Here is a 19605-nt window from a genome sequence, read left to right as displayed (position 1 = left end):
TGGGGACCAGGGTTCGAATCCCACCACAGCAGATGATGGAATTTGAATTTAATAAAAAAACCTGGAATTAACAATCTACTGATGACCATGAAACCACTGTCGATTTCAGGAAAAACCCATCTGGTTCACTAATGTCCTTTAGGGAAGGAAATCTGCTGTCCTTACCTGGTCTGGCCTACATGTGACTCCAGAGCCACAGCAATGTGGTTGACTCTCAACTGCCCTTGGGCAACTAGGGATGGGCAATAAATGCTGGCCAGCCAGCGATGCCCATGTCCCACGAATGAATTAAAAAAAATCCAATTGCCTCTTGAATATTTCGATTGAATCTGCCTCTACCACAAACTCAGGCAGCGAAACCCAGATCCCAACCACTCACTGCAGAAAAATGTTGCCATCACTTCTTTTGCCAATCACGTTGAACCTGTGCCTCTGGTTCCCAATCCTTCTACCAGTAGGTAGAGTTTCTGCGGAGAGAGAATAGAGCCAACATTTTGAGTCTGGGTGCCATTTTGCAGACTGCCTGAGTGGAAATCGCTACCACAATTTTGGGATCATTGATCCAGACTTTTGCATCATTAATCCAGCAAATATAATGATACACTTCCATTAAAAAAATATATTTTTAATCAGAATGTCAGCAGTCAATAGGAATTCAACAATAAAGCTCATTAAGATCTTTGTGGGCACATGTAATGGTGTATTTAAACACTCCTATTGAATAAACATGGTAGGTTTGACCAAAGCCACGGGCACCATGTGTTATTGCTTATCGTGCTTCAGTCTGCTTCTCATTTTCCAGGTACAATATCCCATCTGAGTGAATGGCCTTGCCTTATATCAAAGTCATTATTAACTCAGTGGGTCACGGAGCTCCCCATCAGTTCACATACATCAAAATATATTTAAATACTGAGGAGCACAGATGAAGAACAATAAATGCAGATGTTCCTGGGAATAACTCAACCCATCTGGCTGGGATAGATCCAGTGGAGATCAATGTACCAGGATCTGTGTTCAGTTACTGAATATAGTACAGCACAGGAGACGGATATTCGACCCATCGAGTCCATGCTAGCTCCTACTCCAGTTAATCCCACTTTCCTGTTCTTTCCCAAGAGCCAAGCTAAGACTCTCACCAACTTTTACAGATGCACCATAGAAAGCATTCTTTCTGGTTGTATCACAGCTTGGTCTGGCTCCTGCTCTGCCCAAGACCACGAGAAACTACAAAGGGTCGTGAACGAAGCCCAGTCCATCACTCAAACCAGCCTCCCATCCATTGACTCTGTCTACACTTCCCGCTGTCTCGGCAAAGCAGCCAGCATAATTAAGGACCCCTCGCACCCCGGACATTCTCTCTTCCACCTTCTTCCTCGGGAAAAAGATACAAAAGTCTGAGGTCACGTACCAACCGACTCAAGAACAGCTTCTTCCCTGCTGCCATCAGAACTTTGAATGGACCTACCTTGCATTAAGTTGATCTTTCTCTATATCTGAGCTATGACTGTAACACTACATTCTGCACTCTCTCCTTTCCTTCTCTATGAACGGTAATTTTTCTCTGTATAGCGCACAAGAAACAATACTTTTCACTGTATGTTAGTACATGTGACAATAATAAATCAAATCAATTTTTTTTTCGTTCAGCCTAATTTCCTACACTGAAACATCACTCGGGTTCTGAGTAACTCAGTGCATCTCCCTTCAGACATTTTTGTTTGCTTGATGTTAAAAGTTGAGAGAAGCACAGCTAGGCCCCAAATCCGAGCACATTCCTCCAATTGAGTCGGAAGTTTAGGATAGGTCCTTTCTGTTCCATGCTGGAAAAGTTAAAAGGAAAATGTTCTCCCCACAGCAACTCGGTGTGGGATTAAAATCCTAAGTGAGCCACACAAAGATTCAGAGGAACAACCCCAACTAATTAGTTCTTCAATTCTGAGTCTGGGGCATTCTGAAGGTGGCGATATTAGCGGCACCTTGGTTGAGCACAAGATGCCGTCAGACTCAGGGCTGCAAACATGCTTTGCCCAACCAGCTCTAATGTCAGGGACCTCAAAGTCCCATCAACAAATTCCCATCATCGTACAAAACCTTCAACCTCGTGCCTAAATGTGGGAGTACCCATCGGAGCTGCTTGTTCATACAATCATGTAGAGTAATGGAGTGGGGCATTTGAAGGAATGCTTAGTGGAGATTGGGGACATCTCAGTGTCACTTATCAATGTTGGAGCAAAAATATCTGCTTTGAGAAGCAAACTTTGCCATTGGACTTTTTTGTAACTTCTGCAACAGATACTCTCCAAACTTAGATGACTTAATTATTCCGGTTTTGGGAATGTTGACAATTCCCATGCGCTTCAAAACTGACACCCTGGACAAGAAAATGTTCCAAGCACAACAACACAAACAGAAAATGCTGGAAAATCTTAGCAGGTCTGACAGCATCAGTGGAGAGAGAATGGAGCCAACGTTTCAAGTCTGGTCTGAGCTTGTTGTTCATGATCTACATTGCAAATAGCCAGAATTTGTTACAAATTCCACACCCAACACTTCAGTCATTGACATTCTTGACAAATTGTTTACCCAATAGGGTATTTCAGGGACTATCGCCACAGGCAACCGTTTGTTTACAGTCAGTTTACAGTTTCTAGCAAGTTATGGAATTCATCGCCATCTGGCATCACGATACAACCCATCATTCAATGGTGGCATTCCAACAACCTGACCGGGTGATCAAGGACAGTCTGAGATTTAAACAATCCATTCGCATCCTCCTTCACACACATCGATCCAGCCCACACTCTCTCTCCCAAAGAACACCGGCCATACCTGGGATAGGTTGGAACTTCTGCCCACCAATAACCACTCTCGTGTTGTCACGACCAACCAATGAGAATGAAAGAGCAAATGCAGGAGAGAGCCCAGTGACACGGTAAAGCAAAATCTACTTCAACAAACACAGTGGTAAAGAAACAAGGATTTGAAATTGGAAACTGTATTTGCATAAAATGGCCAAATCGTGAGAACAAATTTGCATCATCGTTATTTGGATCAAAGCAGCTCAACACTTATCCGTTGGAATGGAATGCAGGATGATTAATGAGGAGTGAGGAGAGCAAGATATGTTGAGGACCGTTGATTATGAGAATACATTCCACTCTTTAATGAGTGACTGTGATATCCTTCATCAAGTTGATCATACAGGACCAGCACTTCATGTCAGCATAGTCACCAGAGACCCTCATACCTCGAAGACCATTTCTGTACATCTGATTTTTCTTAAGCAATGCCCTGATGTACAAGTGTTTGTCGTACAGCTTGGTTTAGTTTAAAATAAGGTCTGCACTTTTACAGTGGGGAAAAGATGCAGTGTTCAAGTGTTTCGTTTGATTATGCGATGCTCGCTGTTTGATTGGTTAAGTCTGGGTGTGGACTCTGAGTAAAATAAACACAGAAAGAGCTGGAGGCTGGAGCCGATGCGAGGAGCAAACGTTTTAAAGCACTGAACACAACCAGTTACACACATAAACTAGGCATCTCTGCATTAGCATTCGAGATATGAAATATACAACAGGTTTGGTTATTAAACATTCATTCGAGTGTAAATCAAGGTTCCGACTATTGAGTGGATCACTACAGCATTTCTTGATAGGTGCCACTATAGTTCCACAAAATGCAAACTTGCGTTGGGAAGGAAGACACTGGTGCGAAGTATGGTGAAGCAGATTGTCAACACTTTAAGATGTTTACATGTACAGTAAATACGTTTATTATGGGTAGACTCAGCACAGTGAACATGCCAGTCAAGCAACCAGGAGATATTCATTGCTGGCCGCTATACAGATAAAGCCTTTAAAGCATTTTATTTCAGCGACTGTCAATATAACTGGTGCTGAGGATTACACGTTGTAGCTCCGCATGTTGTCATGCATCTGGGACGGTCTTTTTGGAATGTATGATAAAAGAAAACAAAAACGCCTTAAAGGAACAGTCCTCTTCCTGTGTCAGAATGTCTTCTTTCATATAAATAGACGGAACAAGTCCCATTCTCCACCTGTTTCTGCGGCTATTCAAGCAGGGATTTATGGGGCTTTCAGTTGCTGTTGTTTTACCTAAGTTATCATTTTAATGGCAGCTTATTGGATCAATCGGTCTCCACCGACCTTGGTAAAAATCACCGACGTACTGAACTCATCCCATTCAGGTCAAAGGGGGAAAAACGACAAATAAAAAAAGTCTACATAAAACAAAGCTTGTGCTCTCTCTCTCTCTCTCTTTCTCTCTCTCTCTGGTTACTTGCCACTGATATGGTCAATATAGCAGCACTGCCAAGGTGTGTGGTGCGTAGGAGGGTGGAGGGGCTTGATGCACTTTGTAAATAAATGGGTTTGTCCGTTTACTGCTCAGTGTTCTCTGTAGCTTGAAGGGCGACATACTGTCTGTGACCTCTGGGTCTGGCCCGCTTCCGCTTCCTGTCACCTTTGTCTTTTGATTTCTTTTGCTTTCGCTCTGTGTAAAGGAGAGACAAAAAATAATTAGAAGGGTTAAACTTTCTTGCAGGCAAAATGTGGATCTCCAACAAGCAAGCTACAACATAGATGAAATTTGAAGTTCCCCCTCTTTAGTTCGAGTCAAAGTATTCCTTCGACAGTACCTTCCAAACTTGGTGACCTCAACTACCTTGAAGGACAGGTGCATGGAAACACTGCCACCAGGAGGTTCCCCTCCAAGTAACTCACCATCCTGGCTTGGAAATATATCGGTCAGTGGGTCAAAATCTTGGAACTCTCTCCCAAACAGCACTGTGGGTGTACCTACACCACAGGGAATGCAGCGGATCAAGAAGGTGGCCTTCAATGATCAACTGCCACCTTCTCAAGGGGCAATTAGGGATGACTTTGCCCATACTCTGAGGAGAACTCAACCAAAGAATAAACCTGAGCTAAAATACATTCAGGAGAGCATTGAGCCGTAGAGAAATCAGTTTTGTTTTGAAAGGCTATAACCCACTGGATGTTGAAGGCTGAAAATCAAAGCCAACGTTTCACTTTCTTACACAAGAATCAGCCCATTTACTGAGGGTCAAACAGCGATCCTTCAGTTTCAGATAGCTTTGGCACACACCACATGCTGCAAATGCATCCACACAATCAATGAATGGGCCAAATCTGATAACCTTAGCACCCTCACTAAATTACTGGTGTAACAACATCACAAAGCTGCTTCCCTTCCTCTTGATATGGTTATCTCCTCAGCTCTGTCCCCCTCGTCGCTGACACTGACAGACCAGTGCTGGCTTTGAGCTAAACGACCAAACCAGACGCAGCAGGTTTAGGAGCTTAGTGTTTGTTTGAAAGCAGCGTCGCCGGGACTCGAGGTAGCGATGGGCTGGCCTGGGGACCCCAAACGCAGAGAGGAGGGCTGACCATTTTGCAGCGTGTCTTTGGTCATTCCCGAGAACCCGAGTTTCCGGTGGCTATTATATTCTGCAGCTTGCTCACACACTGACATTTCTGCCCTTGGCTTGTTCCAGTGAAACTCCACGTAAACATGAAGAATTCCAATTGGACAATTTCAGGCCATGAACTCTGACCTCCATTATCCATCCTCCTCTTTGCATGTTTTGGTTTATTTTCCAGTTAAGATGCCAGCTGTAGCCACTAATTTTCTTTCTTTCATTCCTTGCTCTGTTACCATTTTCTCTGGCCCCAAAAGACTAACTTTTCCGTTGTTTACCCTCTCCTGTCTTCCAGCCGATCACACCCCCTCTTTTTGTCCTTTCCTCCATCTACCTTTCACTCAAAAGCCATCACACCTCGAACTTTACCCTCTTCTGGTAAAAGGTCACAGGCCTGAAACGTAGGGCGGGTTTTTCCGGCCACGCTCGCCCCAAGGTCGGAAACTCCCACCCGAGGTCGACGGACCTTTGCATGTTTCTGTCCTGCCTGTTACGATTCCCGTGGCGGGCGAGACAGGAAAATTCCGCCCGTTAACTCTGTTTCCCACTCCACAGACACTGCCTGACCTACTGAGTATTTCTAGCATTTTCTGTCTTTAATAATTTGATTTGATTTTGATTTGATTTATTATTGTCACATGTATTAACATACAGTGAAAAGTATTGTTTCTTGCGCACTATACAGACAAAGCATACCATTCATAGAGAAGGAAAGGAGAGAGTGCAGAATGTAGTGTTACAGTCATAGCTAGGGTGTAGAGAAAGATCAACTTAATGCGAGGTAGGTCCATTCAAAAGTCTGACGGTAGCAGGGAAGAAGCTGTTCTTGAGTCGGTTGGTACGTGACCTCAGACTTTTGTAACTTTTTCCCGATGGAAGAAGGTGGAAGAGAGAATGTCCGGGGTGCGTGGGGTCCTTGATTATGCTTTATGTCAATTTCCAGCTCCCATGTTTTGCTCTACTCCCAACGAAAGGTGGGAGATGGCTTTGCCAGCAATTTCATTTTTCTTTTCATTCCGAATTCCAGCTGAGACGGATCAAAGCTGAAGCTGGGAAAGATCAGGTCACCAACTAGATTTCACTCAAGATCTGAACAATAGTGTGAGCACCACGTTCCTCACAGGAATGAGTGAAATTTTCAATTGGGATCAATTTGCCAGAATGTTTTTTTTTACAGAAAAGCCAGCTCAGAATCCCTCAGCTCAATTACTGGCATCAGTTAAATCGCCCCGAACATTAAGCTTTTCAGTCAGAATGAAACCACCACTTGGACTGGAACAGAGCAGCATCAAGGAACCCACCATCAGTGACGATTATTAGTACGCTGCACTTAACTTAATATCTGAGAACGATTGCGAGACAGACACAGTCCATCAAAATAACTTTTTAAACAGACATCAAGAGGCTTGTAGCTTGAAGGATGAAGGTCCCACTGCGCGGTGCCAATTACTGGACTGTCAGCGAGATGCCGCTTTTATGAACACTGACATGTGACTCCTCCACCTCTAAAAGAGGAGGAACTACACAATCAGATGATGGGGTCTCAGAGAATATGAACATGAACCGTCGGGGGAGAATATGTTTAATAATCAAAGTTAAACCCGACTTATTACGGATTTCCAGCATCTGCAGGATTTTGCTACAGTGTTGCACAACATTGCACCATCTGCTTAGGTGGGGATCAATAGATCATTCATTTAGACCCCTTGTTCAGCTAACTTCTGAAAAGTCAGACTTAAAAACATCAAAACATAGAAACTAGAAGCAGGAATAGGCCATTCGGCCCTTCGAGCCTGCTCCACCATTCATTTTGATCATGGCTGATCATCAAATTCAATACCTGATCCCCCCATATCCCTTGATCCCTTTAGCCTCGAGAGTTATATCTAATTCCTTCTTGGAAATCACACAAAAAGGATAAGGTACACAGGAACAACATTTCCAATAATGATTCCGTATTTTGAAAGACCGTTCATTAATGAGTAAATAAATCATCCTGCACACCCTCCATGGTAATGTTAAAAAAGTAAAGTTTAAAGTTTATTTATTAATGTCACAAGTAGGCTTACATTAACACTGCAATGAAGTTACTGTGAAAATCCCTTAGTAGCCACATTCCGGCGCCTGTTCGGGTACACTGAGGGAGAATTTAGCATGGCTGATGCACCCTAACCAGCACGTCCTTCGGACTGTGAGAGGAAACCGGAGCACCCAGAAGAAATGCACACAGACACAGCTAATGTATTCAATTCCTCGATGTTTGACTATGTATATCTGTTGACTGTTTGCTCTGCTGTTAATTAAGTCTGGGTGATTACAGAGAAAGTGAAACTAAATTGAAGCAATAAGTTGGAAGCATGTGGGCAAACCTTAAACAACACATAAAAGTCAGTGTAACATCTCTGCATATCTCCAAAACATAATGTACAATTAACGCTTATCATTGATTCACCCATTAACTTGTCGGAAACTATAGATACAAGAGTTTGGCACAGAACACTACTTTAATGCAAGCTGTTGTAGTAATGTAGTAACATAGCAGCCAATTTTCACATTGCAAGATTCCACAAACAGCAGAGATAGTGGCCAGCTTTTGTGATGTTGATTGAGGGGTAAATATTGGCCAGGACACCGGCGAGAACTCCCCTACTCTTCTTACAAATAGTGTCATTGGACTTATACTTATGAGAGTGTAGGTAGGTAATGAGTTGAATCTCCCATCCAAAAGGTGGCACCATTAACCCTGCAGCACTCTCTCAGTACTGCATTGGAGTAAAAGTGCAGGACAACTGGATGTTGGGAAGTGACAAATTGGGTAAAACACAAACTTCACGGCAGTGGTTAGGGCAACGCACAACTGGTTGAGACCATATCCCTCTGATTGAGGTTGTATCACACATGTTGGAGTGCCAGCAAGATTCAACCCAGTGAAGTCGCGAAGCAACAACATGTGGCATTGTGCACAGCAAGCTCCCACAACTAGCAACATTGTAAATGACCAGATAACCTGTATTAAAGGTTGGCCAGGTGAGGAATGGTGGTGAGGCCATTTTCCTGCTCTTTTAATCCTGCCCTGGGATGTTTTATATCCAGAAAGAAGTCTCACAACACCAGATTAAAGTCCAACAGGTTTATTTGGTAGCAAAAGCCACTAGCTTTCGAAGCGCTGCTTCTTCATCAGGTGAGCAGCATTTCGAAAGCTAGTGGCTTTTGCTACCAAATAAATCTGTTGGACTTTAACCTGGTGTTGTAAGACTTCTTACTGTGTTTACCCCAGTCCAACGCCAGCATCTCCACATCATGTTTTATATCCACCAGCTGCAGCGAGGGCCTCTGTTTCATACTTCACAGTAAGAGTTTTAACAACACCAGGTTAAAGTCCAACAGGTTTATTTGGTAGCAAATACCATTAGCTTTCGGAGCGCTGCTCCTTCATCAGATGGAGTGGAAATCTGCTCTCAAACAAAGCACACAGAGACACAAAATCAAGTTACAGAACACTGATTAGAGTGCAAATCTTTACAGCTAATCAAGTCTTAAAGATACAGACAATGTGAGTGGAGGGAGCACACATCATACTTTATGGACAGCAGCGGGTACTGCAGTGGAAATGTAGGCTGTGCTGAAGTCTCAGGAGTGGGATATAAACCCATGACTTTTTGTAAAGGCAGAACACATTACACACAGCCATGGCTGCCATTATAGCTAACCGGAAGTATAAATATACTGATTAACAAGACTTCATTTCCATGAAGGTCAAAGTTGAAGATCAATTTAATCAAAGGGTACCTTGTCCTCTCTTCTCTCTGTAGAAAAGTGAGCGACTAGCACAAAGGGAAGAAGGCAACATTTACAAGTAAGGATGACCAAAACTCTTAAAACGCTAATCAGCAGAGCATTTCTAAGCTGCTGTACTGAATGAAAGAACAAGGTGTCGTGTGAGGATCCATGTCATCTGGGGCAGCTTCAGTGAATATTTCTCAAGCACAAGAGTGAGAACCTTAAAGACGTCACAAGCCTGACAAAACAGGACTCTTCCCAAATGCAACCAGAGAACAAATCTCTCGGTGATTCTTTACCAAACTTTATAAAAATGCATCCCCGGGATGTGGGTACCATTGGAACCAACATTATTACCCATCCTTCGTCACCCTGGGAGGCAATGGTGAACTGCCTCCTTCTTAAACCAGTAGAACGGAGGACTTTGTCAGACTACATCAGAGGGTAATTAACTGTGTGAATGGGACTGGAGTCAGACTGGGTAAAGATGGCAGGTTTTCTTCTCCCATGACCACTCCCCCCCCTCCCCCCACCCCCCCGCACCCTCCGCCCACGCCGCACACACACATCCCCACCCTCTGCCACCAAAGCGGACATTCGTGAACCAGCTGGATTTAATTAACACCAACATTTTAACCAGCCCACATTTCTGTAACAGTTTCCAACTGGTCTGGTTTACTGGAATGTTATGTAACAATGCAACATAAATGTACATTCTGAAGGGGTTGGAGAGTCGAGTTTAATCAGTGTACCAGGCATCTCACTGTCTATCACCTTCACAGATACAGATCTCAGGCAGAGAACTGGGCGACGCCCAAAACAGGTGAAATGATAAGAGTTTGTTCAGAATGTAAGTTAATTTGCAATGGACCATTCACTGGTTTTTAATATCAAACCAAACTATCCTGCATAAAACTGAAATTCACCCCCTTCCCTGAATTCCCCTCCAATCCCCTCCAACTCAATTTTCAAGTTTGCTGATGACACCACCGTAGTGAGTCGGATCTCAAACAATGATGAGACAGAGTACAGGAAAGAGGTAGAGAATCTGGTGAACTGGTGCGGCAACAATAATCTCTCCCTCAATGTCAACAAAATGAAGGAGATAGTCCTTCATTCCTGCCTGTGCCACGGGAAGGTGAGGGCAGGAATGGAGTGAGGTGGAGGATGAATGTGTGGCTGAGGGACTGGTGCAGGGGGCAGGGATTCAGGTTCCTGGACCATTGGGACCTCTTTAGAGGCAGGTGTGACCTGTACACAAAAAACGGGTGGCACTTGAATCCCAGGGGGACCAATACCCTGGCGGGAAGGCTGGGTAAGGCTACTGGGGAGAGTTTAAACTAGATAGGTTGGGGGGAGGGGATCGAGATGAGGTGACTGGGAGCGAGGAAGTTAGCTCGCAAACAGAGAAGGGTTATAGACAGTGCAAGAGGGAGGATGGACGGGGGATAGAGAAGCGGAGAGCTCAGGCCAAAGGATTGAGATGTGTTTACTTTAATGCCAAGAGTATAGTGAATAAAGGGGATGAGCTCAGAGCGTGGATCGATGCCTGGAAGTGTGATGTGGTGGCCATTACGGAGACTTGGATGTCTCATGGACAGGACTGGATACTCCAGATGCCGGGATTCAGATGTTTCAGGAAGGACAGGGGGGGAGGCAAGAGAGGGGGTGGAGTGGCACTGCTGATCAGGGATAGTGTCACAGCTGTAGAGAAGGTGTATGCTGTGGAGGGATTGTCTACAGAGTCTCTGTGGGTGGAAGTTCGGAGTCGGAAGGGGTCAATCACTTTGCTGGGAGTTTTCTATAGGCCGCCCAATAGTGACAGGGAGGTGGAGGAGCAGATAGGGAAACAGATCCTGGAGAGTTGCAATAATAGCAGAGTTGTTGTGCTGGGAGACTTTAATTTCCCAAACATAGATTGGAATATTCATAGGGTAAGGGGATTGGATGGGGAAGAGTTCGTTAGGTGTGTTCAGGAGGGTTTCCTAACACAGCATGTGGACAAGCCTACAAGAGGAGAGGCTGTACTTGATCTGATACTGACCAATGAACCTGGACAGATGTCAGATCTCTCAGTGGGAGAGCATCTTGGGGATAGCGATCATAACTATCTCCTTTATGCTTGCATTGGAAAAAGAGAGGATCAGGCAAGCTAGGAAAGTGTTTACATGGAGTAAGGGGAAATTAGAGGAGTAAATTGGAAGGAGGTATTCTCGGGGAAATGTACTGAAGAGAGGTGGCAGTTTTTCAAGGAATGTCTGTCTAGAGTTCTACAGGACAACATTCCGAGCAGACAGGGAGGAGTTGGTAGGTTAAAGGAACCGTGGTGCATGACAGCTGTGCGGGACCTAGTCGAGAAGAAAGGGAAAGCGTACAAAAGGTTCAGAGAGCTTGCCAAAGATATGGATCCAGATGAGTATACGGCTTGTAGGAAGGGACTAAAGAAGGAAATTAAGAGAGCCAGAAGGGGTCACGAGAAGGCCTTGGCAGGTAGGATTAAGGAAAACCCTAAGGCGTTCTATAAATATGTGAAGAGTAAAAGAATGAGACGTGAAGGAATAGGGCCTATAAAAGATGAAGGCGGGAAAGTCTGTACAGAACCAGTAGAAATGACAGAGGTGCTTAATGAGTATTTTGCCTCAGTTTTCATAGAGGAGAAGGACCTGGGTGGATGTACTGCGGGCTTGCAGTAGACTGAAAATATTGAGTATGTAGACTTTAACAAAGAGGCTGTGCTGGAATCTTTGAATGGCATCAAGATAGATAAGTCGCCGGATCCGGATGGGATGTACCCCAGGTTACTGTGGGAGGGGAGGGGAGAGATTGTAGAACCTCTGGCAATGATCTTTGTGTCGTCGATGGAGATGGGAGAGGTGCCGGAGGATTGGAGGATTGCGGATGTGGTTCCTATTTTCAAGAAGGGGAATAGGGATAGCCCAGGAAATTACATTTAGAGAGGTTTAGTATGCTCAAGAATATTCAGCATGGCTTTGTCAAAGGCAGATTGTGCCTTACGAGCCTGGTGGAGTTCTTCGAAAATGTGACTAAACACATTGACGAAGGGAAAGCGGTAGATGTGGTTTATATGGATTTTAGCAAGGCGTTCGATAAGGTTCCCCATGCAAGGCTTCTAGAAAAAGTGAGAGGGCATGGGATCCAAGGGGCTGCTGCCCTGTGGATCCAGAACTGGCTTGCCCAAAGGAGGCAGAGAGTGGGTATAGATGGGTCTTTTTCTAAATGGAGGTCGGTCACCAGTGGTGTGCCCCAGGGATCTGTTCTGGGACCCTTGCTGTTTGTCATTTTCATAAATGACCTGGATGAGGAAGTGGAGGGATGGGTTGGTAAGTTTGCCGACGACACGAAGGTTGGTGGGGTTGTGGATAGTCTGGAGGGATGTCAGAAGTTACAGAGGGACATTGATAGGATGCAAGACTGGGCGGAGAAGTGGCAGATGGACTTCAACCCAGATAAATGTGTAGTGGTCCATTTTGGCAGGTCAAATGGTACAAAGGAGTACAATATAAAGGGAAAGACTCTTAGTACTGTAGAGGATCAGAAGGATCTTGGGGTCCGGGTCCATAGGACTCTAAAATCGGCCCCGCAGGTAGAGGAGGTGGTTCAGAAGGCGTATGGTGTGCTGGCCTTTATCAATCGAGGGATTGAGTTTAGGAGTCTGGGGATAATGATGCAGCTATATAAGACCCTCGTCAGACCCCACTTGGGGTACTGTGCTCAGTTCTGGTCGCCTCATTACAGGAAGGATGTGGAAAAGATTGAAAGGGTGCAGAGGAGATTTACAAGGATGTTCCCTGGATTGAGTGGCATGCCTTATGAGGATAGGCTGAGGGAGCTCGGTCTTTTCTCCTTGGAGAGGCGTAGTATGAGAGGAGACCTAATAGAGGTATATAAGATGTTGAGAGGCATAGATCAGAGGCTTTTTCCCAGGGTGGAAATGGCTGCTACGGGAGGACACAGGTTTAAGGTGCTGGGGGGTAGGTACAGGGGAAATGTTAGGGGGAAGTCTTCCACACAGAGGGTGGTGGGCAAGTGGAATCGGCTGCCGTCAGTGGTGGTGGAGGCAAACTCAATAGGGTCTTTTAAGAGACTCCTGGATGAGTACATGGGACTTAATAGGATGGAGGGTTTTAGGTATGCCTAAAAGGTAGGGATATGTTCGGCACAACTTGTGGGGCCGAAGGGCCTGTTTTGTGCTGTAGTTTTTCTATGTTTCTATGTTCTCTGTTTCAATGAAGCGTAGTGGAGGACATGCCCCTGTCTACATCAATGGGGACGAAGTAGAAGCTTCAGGTTTTTTGATGTCCAGATCACCAACAACCTGTCCTGGTCCCCTCATGCCAATACTATAGTTAAGAAAGTCCACCAACGCCTCTACTTTCTCAGAAGACTGAGGAAATTTGGCATTTACGGCTCTCACCAACTTTTACAGATGCATCATCGAAAGCATTCTTTCTGGTTGTATCACAGCTTGGTATGACTCCTGCTCTGCCCAAGACCACAAGAAAGAAACTACAAAGGGGTCATGAATGAAGCCCAGTCCATCACGTAAACCAGCCTCCCATCCATTGACTCTGTCTACACTTCCCGCTGCCTCAGCAAAGCAGCCAGCATAATTAAGGACCCCACACACCCCGGACATTCTCTCTTCCACCTTTGTCTGTCGAGAAAAAGATACAAAAGTCTGAGGTCACGTACCAACTGACTCAAGAACAGCTTCTTCCCTGCTGCCATCAGACTTTTGAATGGGATCTACCTCGCATTAAGTTGATCTTTCTCTACACCCTAGCGATGACTGTGACACTGCATTCTGCACTCTCTCCTTTCCTTCTCTATGAACAGTATGCTGTCTGTATAGCGCGCAAGAAACAATACTTTTCACTGTATACCAATACATGTGACAATAATAAATCAAATCAAATCGAAAAGATCAGATGAATCTTTGATCGATGTCAAGTCATCAAGTTCAATGGTTAATCCTATTAATTGATATATAGAAGAAGGAATCTGTTCCTGGAGACCAGGAATTGACACTAAGCTGAGTGCTGCAAGGTTCCTCTGTCTGAGCTCTCAGATACAATGCACAGGAACAGATCATTCCGCCTCACCCTGCTCTGCCAGTCTTTAAGCTTCACATAGCCTTCCCCCCCTCTCACCCCGATGTTCACTGGCGTGTGCATCAACATCAACCTTCCCCTTAAACACATCAATGCTCTCTGCTTCAACCACTCCCTGTGGCAGCAAGTTCCACATCCTCACCACATTCTATGAAAGAAATCTCTCCCAAACTCTACATTTCATCTGCCAGTGGCGAAGTTCCACACAACTCTGAAGTATTTTAATCGGGGCAAAAGGAGCAGTTTTTAAGGCAAAAGCAGAAAACGCTGGAAAATCCCAGCGGGTCTAACAGCATCTGTGGAGAGAGAATAGAGCCAACGTTTTGAGTCTGGGTGACCCTTTGTCAGAGCTGAAAACAAAAATCAGACAAGGTTTACACTGTGAGGGTGGTGAGGGGTGGGGGGCAGTAATTGGACAAAGGGAATGTAAATGATGATGATAAAGGCTGAGAATGGTGCTCGGAGCGTCCATTAGCAGATTGGAATGTGTGAGTGGCAAAACAGAGGTGCAGAGTGTTAACGGAAAGCTGAGGAATGTGGCAGTTGGCCCTGGGTGGGGAGGGGGTGGGGAGCAGGTGGGAAGGGGGGATTTTGGCGGTATTCGAAATGAGCTCAACAACTTCAACACCACAGTTGACAAAACTGCACCAATCTTTTGCCTCCCACAGCGCACCAGGAGTGCGAGTCTCAGACAATGGATCGGTGCTCACAAGCGCCGAATGTCAGACGTTCATGACATCTAAAGGTGTAAAACATTACCAAACCTCACCATGTCACCCCTCTTCAAATGGATTGGCCAAACATGCAGTTCAGACCTACATCACTAGAAATTCAGCTAACACGGTTCCTGTTAGCCTATAGAACCAACTGCACACCACGACCAGAATAACTCCAGCTGAGCTGCTGATGGGCCGATGTTTCAGAATCAGGCTGAGCCGGGTAGGTCCAAGATTGACGGGAGAGTGGAGACAAGACAGAATTGTCAGAAAAGGAACCACGATTCGTCAAAGGTAGAAAGAGCGTTTGAGATAAATGATCCAGTCTTTGTGAAGAATTTTGAAAGCAGATCAAATTGGATCTCAGGAGTGGTAGTGGCCAGGACGGGCTTACTGTTTTATGCAGTGAAAGTGCAGGACAAGTTAGTGGAGAAACACGTGGACCATTTGCAGAGATGGGAATCCCAGGAGTCAGTGTCTGACCCAATTGTGGCACCAAGCGGCGCTGTTCTTTATCCAAGGGGTGGGAAGGCTGATCAGCCAATGACAGGCCAGAGTGCTGCTCCCATTGAAGATAGTGACAAGTGATGTCCTGGAACCCGGAGAGAGTCCGAGTGAAGTGAGCTCAACCCAAACTACCTCTACAGTTCAACCTCAACCAGTTGAGCCACATGGCTGCCAGGTAAAGAGAAAGCCCCCTGACACACTGAGTTTCTGATAGACGGTGTTAGAAATATTAATTGTTTTGGAAGTTGCATACATTATTTATGCATTGTATAATAAGGGACTTAAAGGGGGAGGGTGTAATAGCTGGCCCCTTTAAAGGGTGTACATTGGAAGGATCATGTGACCCAATTGCCCATTGGGAAATGAGCGTGGGGACCATAGGCAGATCACAGGCTTTTGCAGGCAGAGTGGACCCTGGATTTGATGGTGATAAGGTTGTGAAAGTATCTGTGAATCCGTGTGTGTAAATAAACTGTTATAGTCCATTACGCTAACCGGTGGTCTCCAATCCTTGCAATTACCATGGAAACACATTGTTTCAATTCCATGCCAACATGGGCTCTTAATCCAGCCTGGAGGGATGATCCTGGTGCGCAGGCATCAGAATGAGATGCTGCTGTTTGTTAATGGTGTTTAGCAACAAGAAACGGGGCCCACCGCTGAGGGCCGAAGAGAACACTCAGTTTACATCAGCGTTAGACCAGTTTTGGGGCCTTCTTGTGAGATTCAGCCCTCCCCCGCACCCTCCAAATTGGGAGCAAAAAACCCCAACCTCAGTCTGCACCCTGAATATCGATCAATCAGACAGAAATACATACTTTAGGCTTTACTTTAGGCTTTCCCATCAAGGCCTATGTCCAGGGAACAAAAGAAAAGGACATTTTCCAAGGACTGGATATTAAAGTGGGTTCCAAGCTTTGGATTCAATTTAAGGTTTAATGAGCCCTTAACTTCAGGATGTTTCAGAATTCGTGCTTGAAATTACAGTCAAATTTATGAATCAAAAATTGAAGGCGAGTCCTTCCCTCGTTTGAACGGCTGCTGAGACCAGTTATTACAACAAGACGAAGATTTGAGAGCATTGTGAGGAATGGGATCTAAATCCAAAAAGCCATAAACAGTTTCAGATTGCTTCAGTACAGAGAAAAGGCTGACTTATCCAATGTAAATAACATTAAAAACAAACCCAACTCAAAGATAACTTTTTATCAATTGAGATTTTAAAGTTGAGTATCTTTTATCAATATATACACTTCCATTAGGAAAGGAATTCTATTAAGACAACGCATCCATTTCATTCAGCTATTTTTCATTGACAGAACATATCCACTTTGACATATTATTTATGTTACTTAATCCGATCCATTGGATAATTTAATTTATCTTCTAAAAGATCACCAAAAATAACAAATGTCAGGGAGTGGGCAGGATCCAAAGTTGTCAAAATTGAGAATTGAGATCTGCTGTCGCCGTGCCGATAAAGGGTGGAAAAAAAAAGGTGGCATCTTAAGAGTTAATTGTTTATTGGCGAAGGGACAGATTGCAAAAACTCAAAACAAAATGATGAACGCCGCAGTGGAGGGGGGACGTGGGCAAGAACGGAGAAACAGGAATACTCGCTCCTCCCCAAGAATCAAACGCGCACGCTCCTCAATCCTCCAAAGAAAAAGATTTTGTATTCGTGGCCTTATAAAGGATTAGAACTGCGATCCAGTACCACCCCCCCCCCTCCCCCCACCCTCCTCCACCCTCCCCCCTCCCGGATGTTCCTCCTGTGGCACGCACTGCAGTGAGGATATATGCCAAATGGATGTTAAGGGTAATATTATCCCTGGCTCTCATTTCGAATTATAGCTCACATGGTCCAACAAGAAAGAGAAAAATAGTTTCATCCTTTCGAGCTACTAATAGACCCCTAGAGTTGCCGAAATGTCTGCACTTTCTAGTGTTACAATGCCTACACATCAATGTGCTTCATGGAATATTTAGTTAGCGTTCGGCCTGGAGTTATTAATACCCTCAGCAAACCTGGTCAGCCACGTCACGCGATTTCTGTTCTTTTGCAAATCCGACCCATATTTGACAGTGTTGTTTTTTTTTCGAAGGGCGTGTAGCAGAGGGAAAACCAGACAGTCGACATTAATGCAGAGGGTCGGAAGTCGATATCACAGTGGGATTCATGGAATAAAGGCGGTGTGGGAATCTGACAGGAGGAAATACCGTTAGGGAAAAAGAATAAGAAAATGGATAGAGAGAGACAGAGAGCGAGACAGAGAGAGAGAGAGAGAGCGATTCAGTGCTGGGGGTTAGAGGTGGTTAGGAATGGGAGAAAGAGAGAGCGTCTACATTGCCGAACGAAAGGCAAGCAAGAAGCCAACAGTCACAGCAGGGGATAGCACATGGAAACGCCATGCACAGCAGCAATGGGAAAATCAGTTGCAGCAGAATCACACGCAATCCATTGCTACAGGACTCAGGAATTAAACAGAACTGGTTCTGATAAATTGGAGACTCTGCTCCTTTGTGAGATATTCATCATCTGTTCATCTTCCCAGGTGGCAGAGAAAAAGATCAAAAGCCTCAACAACACTGCAGGTGACCCTGCTGCCCTTCCTCTGCTGCCCCAGTGACAGCAAGGCATCTGCATTCATAGAAGCAGGAGGAGGCCATTCAGCCCCTCTTGGCCTGCTGGGACATTTAATCATATCATGGCCGATCTTCACACCATCCACATTTACTGACCTTTATAACTCATGTTCCAAATCACTGACCCATCCAACAGTATTCCTGCACCGAATGGCGTGTCAGTGGCCATGGCTCAGTGGGGAGATGGCATTCTTGCTTGTGAGTCAGAAAGTTGTTGGTTCTAGTCTCACTCCATAGACTTCAGCAGATCAGTAAAGGGAATGCTGCAGTGTTGAAGGTGCTATCGTTCAGTGTGTTACACTGAGATCCTACCCACTTCTCAAGTGAATCTATCTACCCCCAAGACATTAATTGAACAGGAGTAATAGAGCATCCCCAGTATCCTGGCCAATATTTATTCCTCAATTAAATCAGTTTGCCTCTTCATCATATTGCTGTTTGGTAGAGTTTCCTGTGCAAATTGGCTGCCATGTTGCTACAATACAAAAGTAACTGACCTCCCTACTCCCCAAAGCCTGTCCACCATCTACAAGATACAAGACAGCAGGAGATGGAATACTCTCCACTTGCCTGGATGGGTGCAGCTCCGACAACATTCAAGCAGCTCGACACCATCCAGGACAAAGCAGCCCTGCTTCATTTGAACCAACAGCTCCCACTGCCAGCTCTGATATTCACACCTTCCACCATTGGTGCTCACAATGCATCCCATCGACAAGAAGCACTCTGGCAACTTGTCAAGGTTCCTTAAACCTCCCAAACCTGCAACCGCTACCACTTAGAAGGACTCAGCTAGAGCAGCAGGTGCATGGGAGCACCTTCCACCTGAAAGCTGCCTTGCAAGACGCACACTTTCTGGAACTATATCGGCCGTTCTTTCACTGTCGCTGGGTCAACATCCTGGAACTCCCTACACCACATGGACTGCTTCAAGGCGGCTCACCGCCACCTTCTCAAGGGCACTTAGGGATGGGTAATAAATGTTGGCCCAGCCAGCGGCACTCACTGAAGAGAATGAGGAGGAAAATATAATTCCCCCTCACCATGTGGGGAAATGGTCTTCTGAGCAGACTCTCGACAGCCGTACTCATTGTAGTATTTCCCAAAATCAACCATACCTAATGATCTCACGACACTGCAATATATTACCCACACGTAGCGACATTTCACTCGGAGCAAGCTGCACGACATTGTCTGGCAGAGAGGAGTTCAAATCACCATGACACCAATCAGTAGAGTGATTGCCCAATCTGCCAGGGTAATGACAATGGCTAATCCTGCAGAACTTCCCATCTTTTACTGCTGTCACAGCCAGAGATTAGACATTCCTCTGAGACCGGGGCTGACCCATCCCAGACCATTG

General features: G+C 45.2%; 1 protein-coding gene across 1 annotated transcript in view; it reads right to left on the bottom strand.

Moving 5' to 3' along the window:
* Positions 1-3483: 3483 nt before the first annotated feature.
* The window catches only part of rspo2 (R-spondin 2), a 124185-nt gene continuing 108063 nt past the window's right edge, over positions 3484-19605 (bottom strand). Inside the window, exon 6 of the mRNA XM_078217167.1 lies at positions 3484-4512. Within this exon, the coding sequence (XP_078073293.1) occupies positions 4400-4512 (113 nt within the window). The 3' untranslated portion in view covers positions 3484-4399. The remainder of the gene's footprint in view (positions 4513-19605) is intronic.

This window comes from Mustelus asterias, chromosome 7 (assembly GCF_964213995.1).
Source record: "Mustelus asterias chromosome 7, sMusAst1.hap1.1, whole genome shotgun sequence".
NCBI lineage: Eukaryota > Metazoa > Chordata > Chondrichthyes > Carcharhiniformes > Triakidae > Mustelus > Mustelus asterias.
This window is presented reverse-complemented; position numbering and strand designations above follow the sequence as displayed.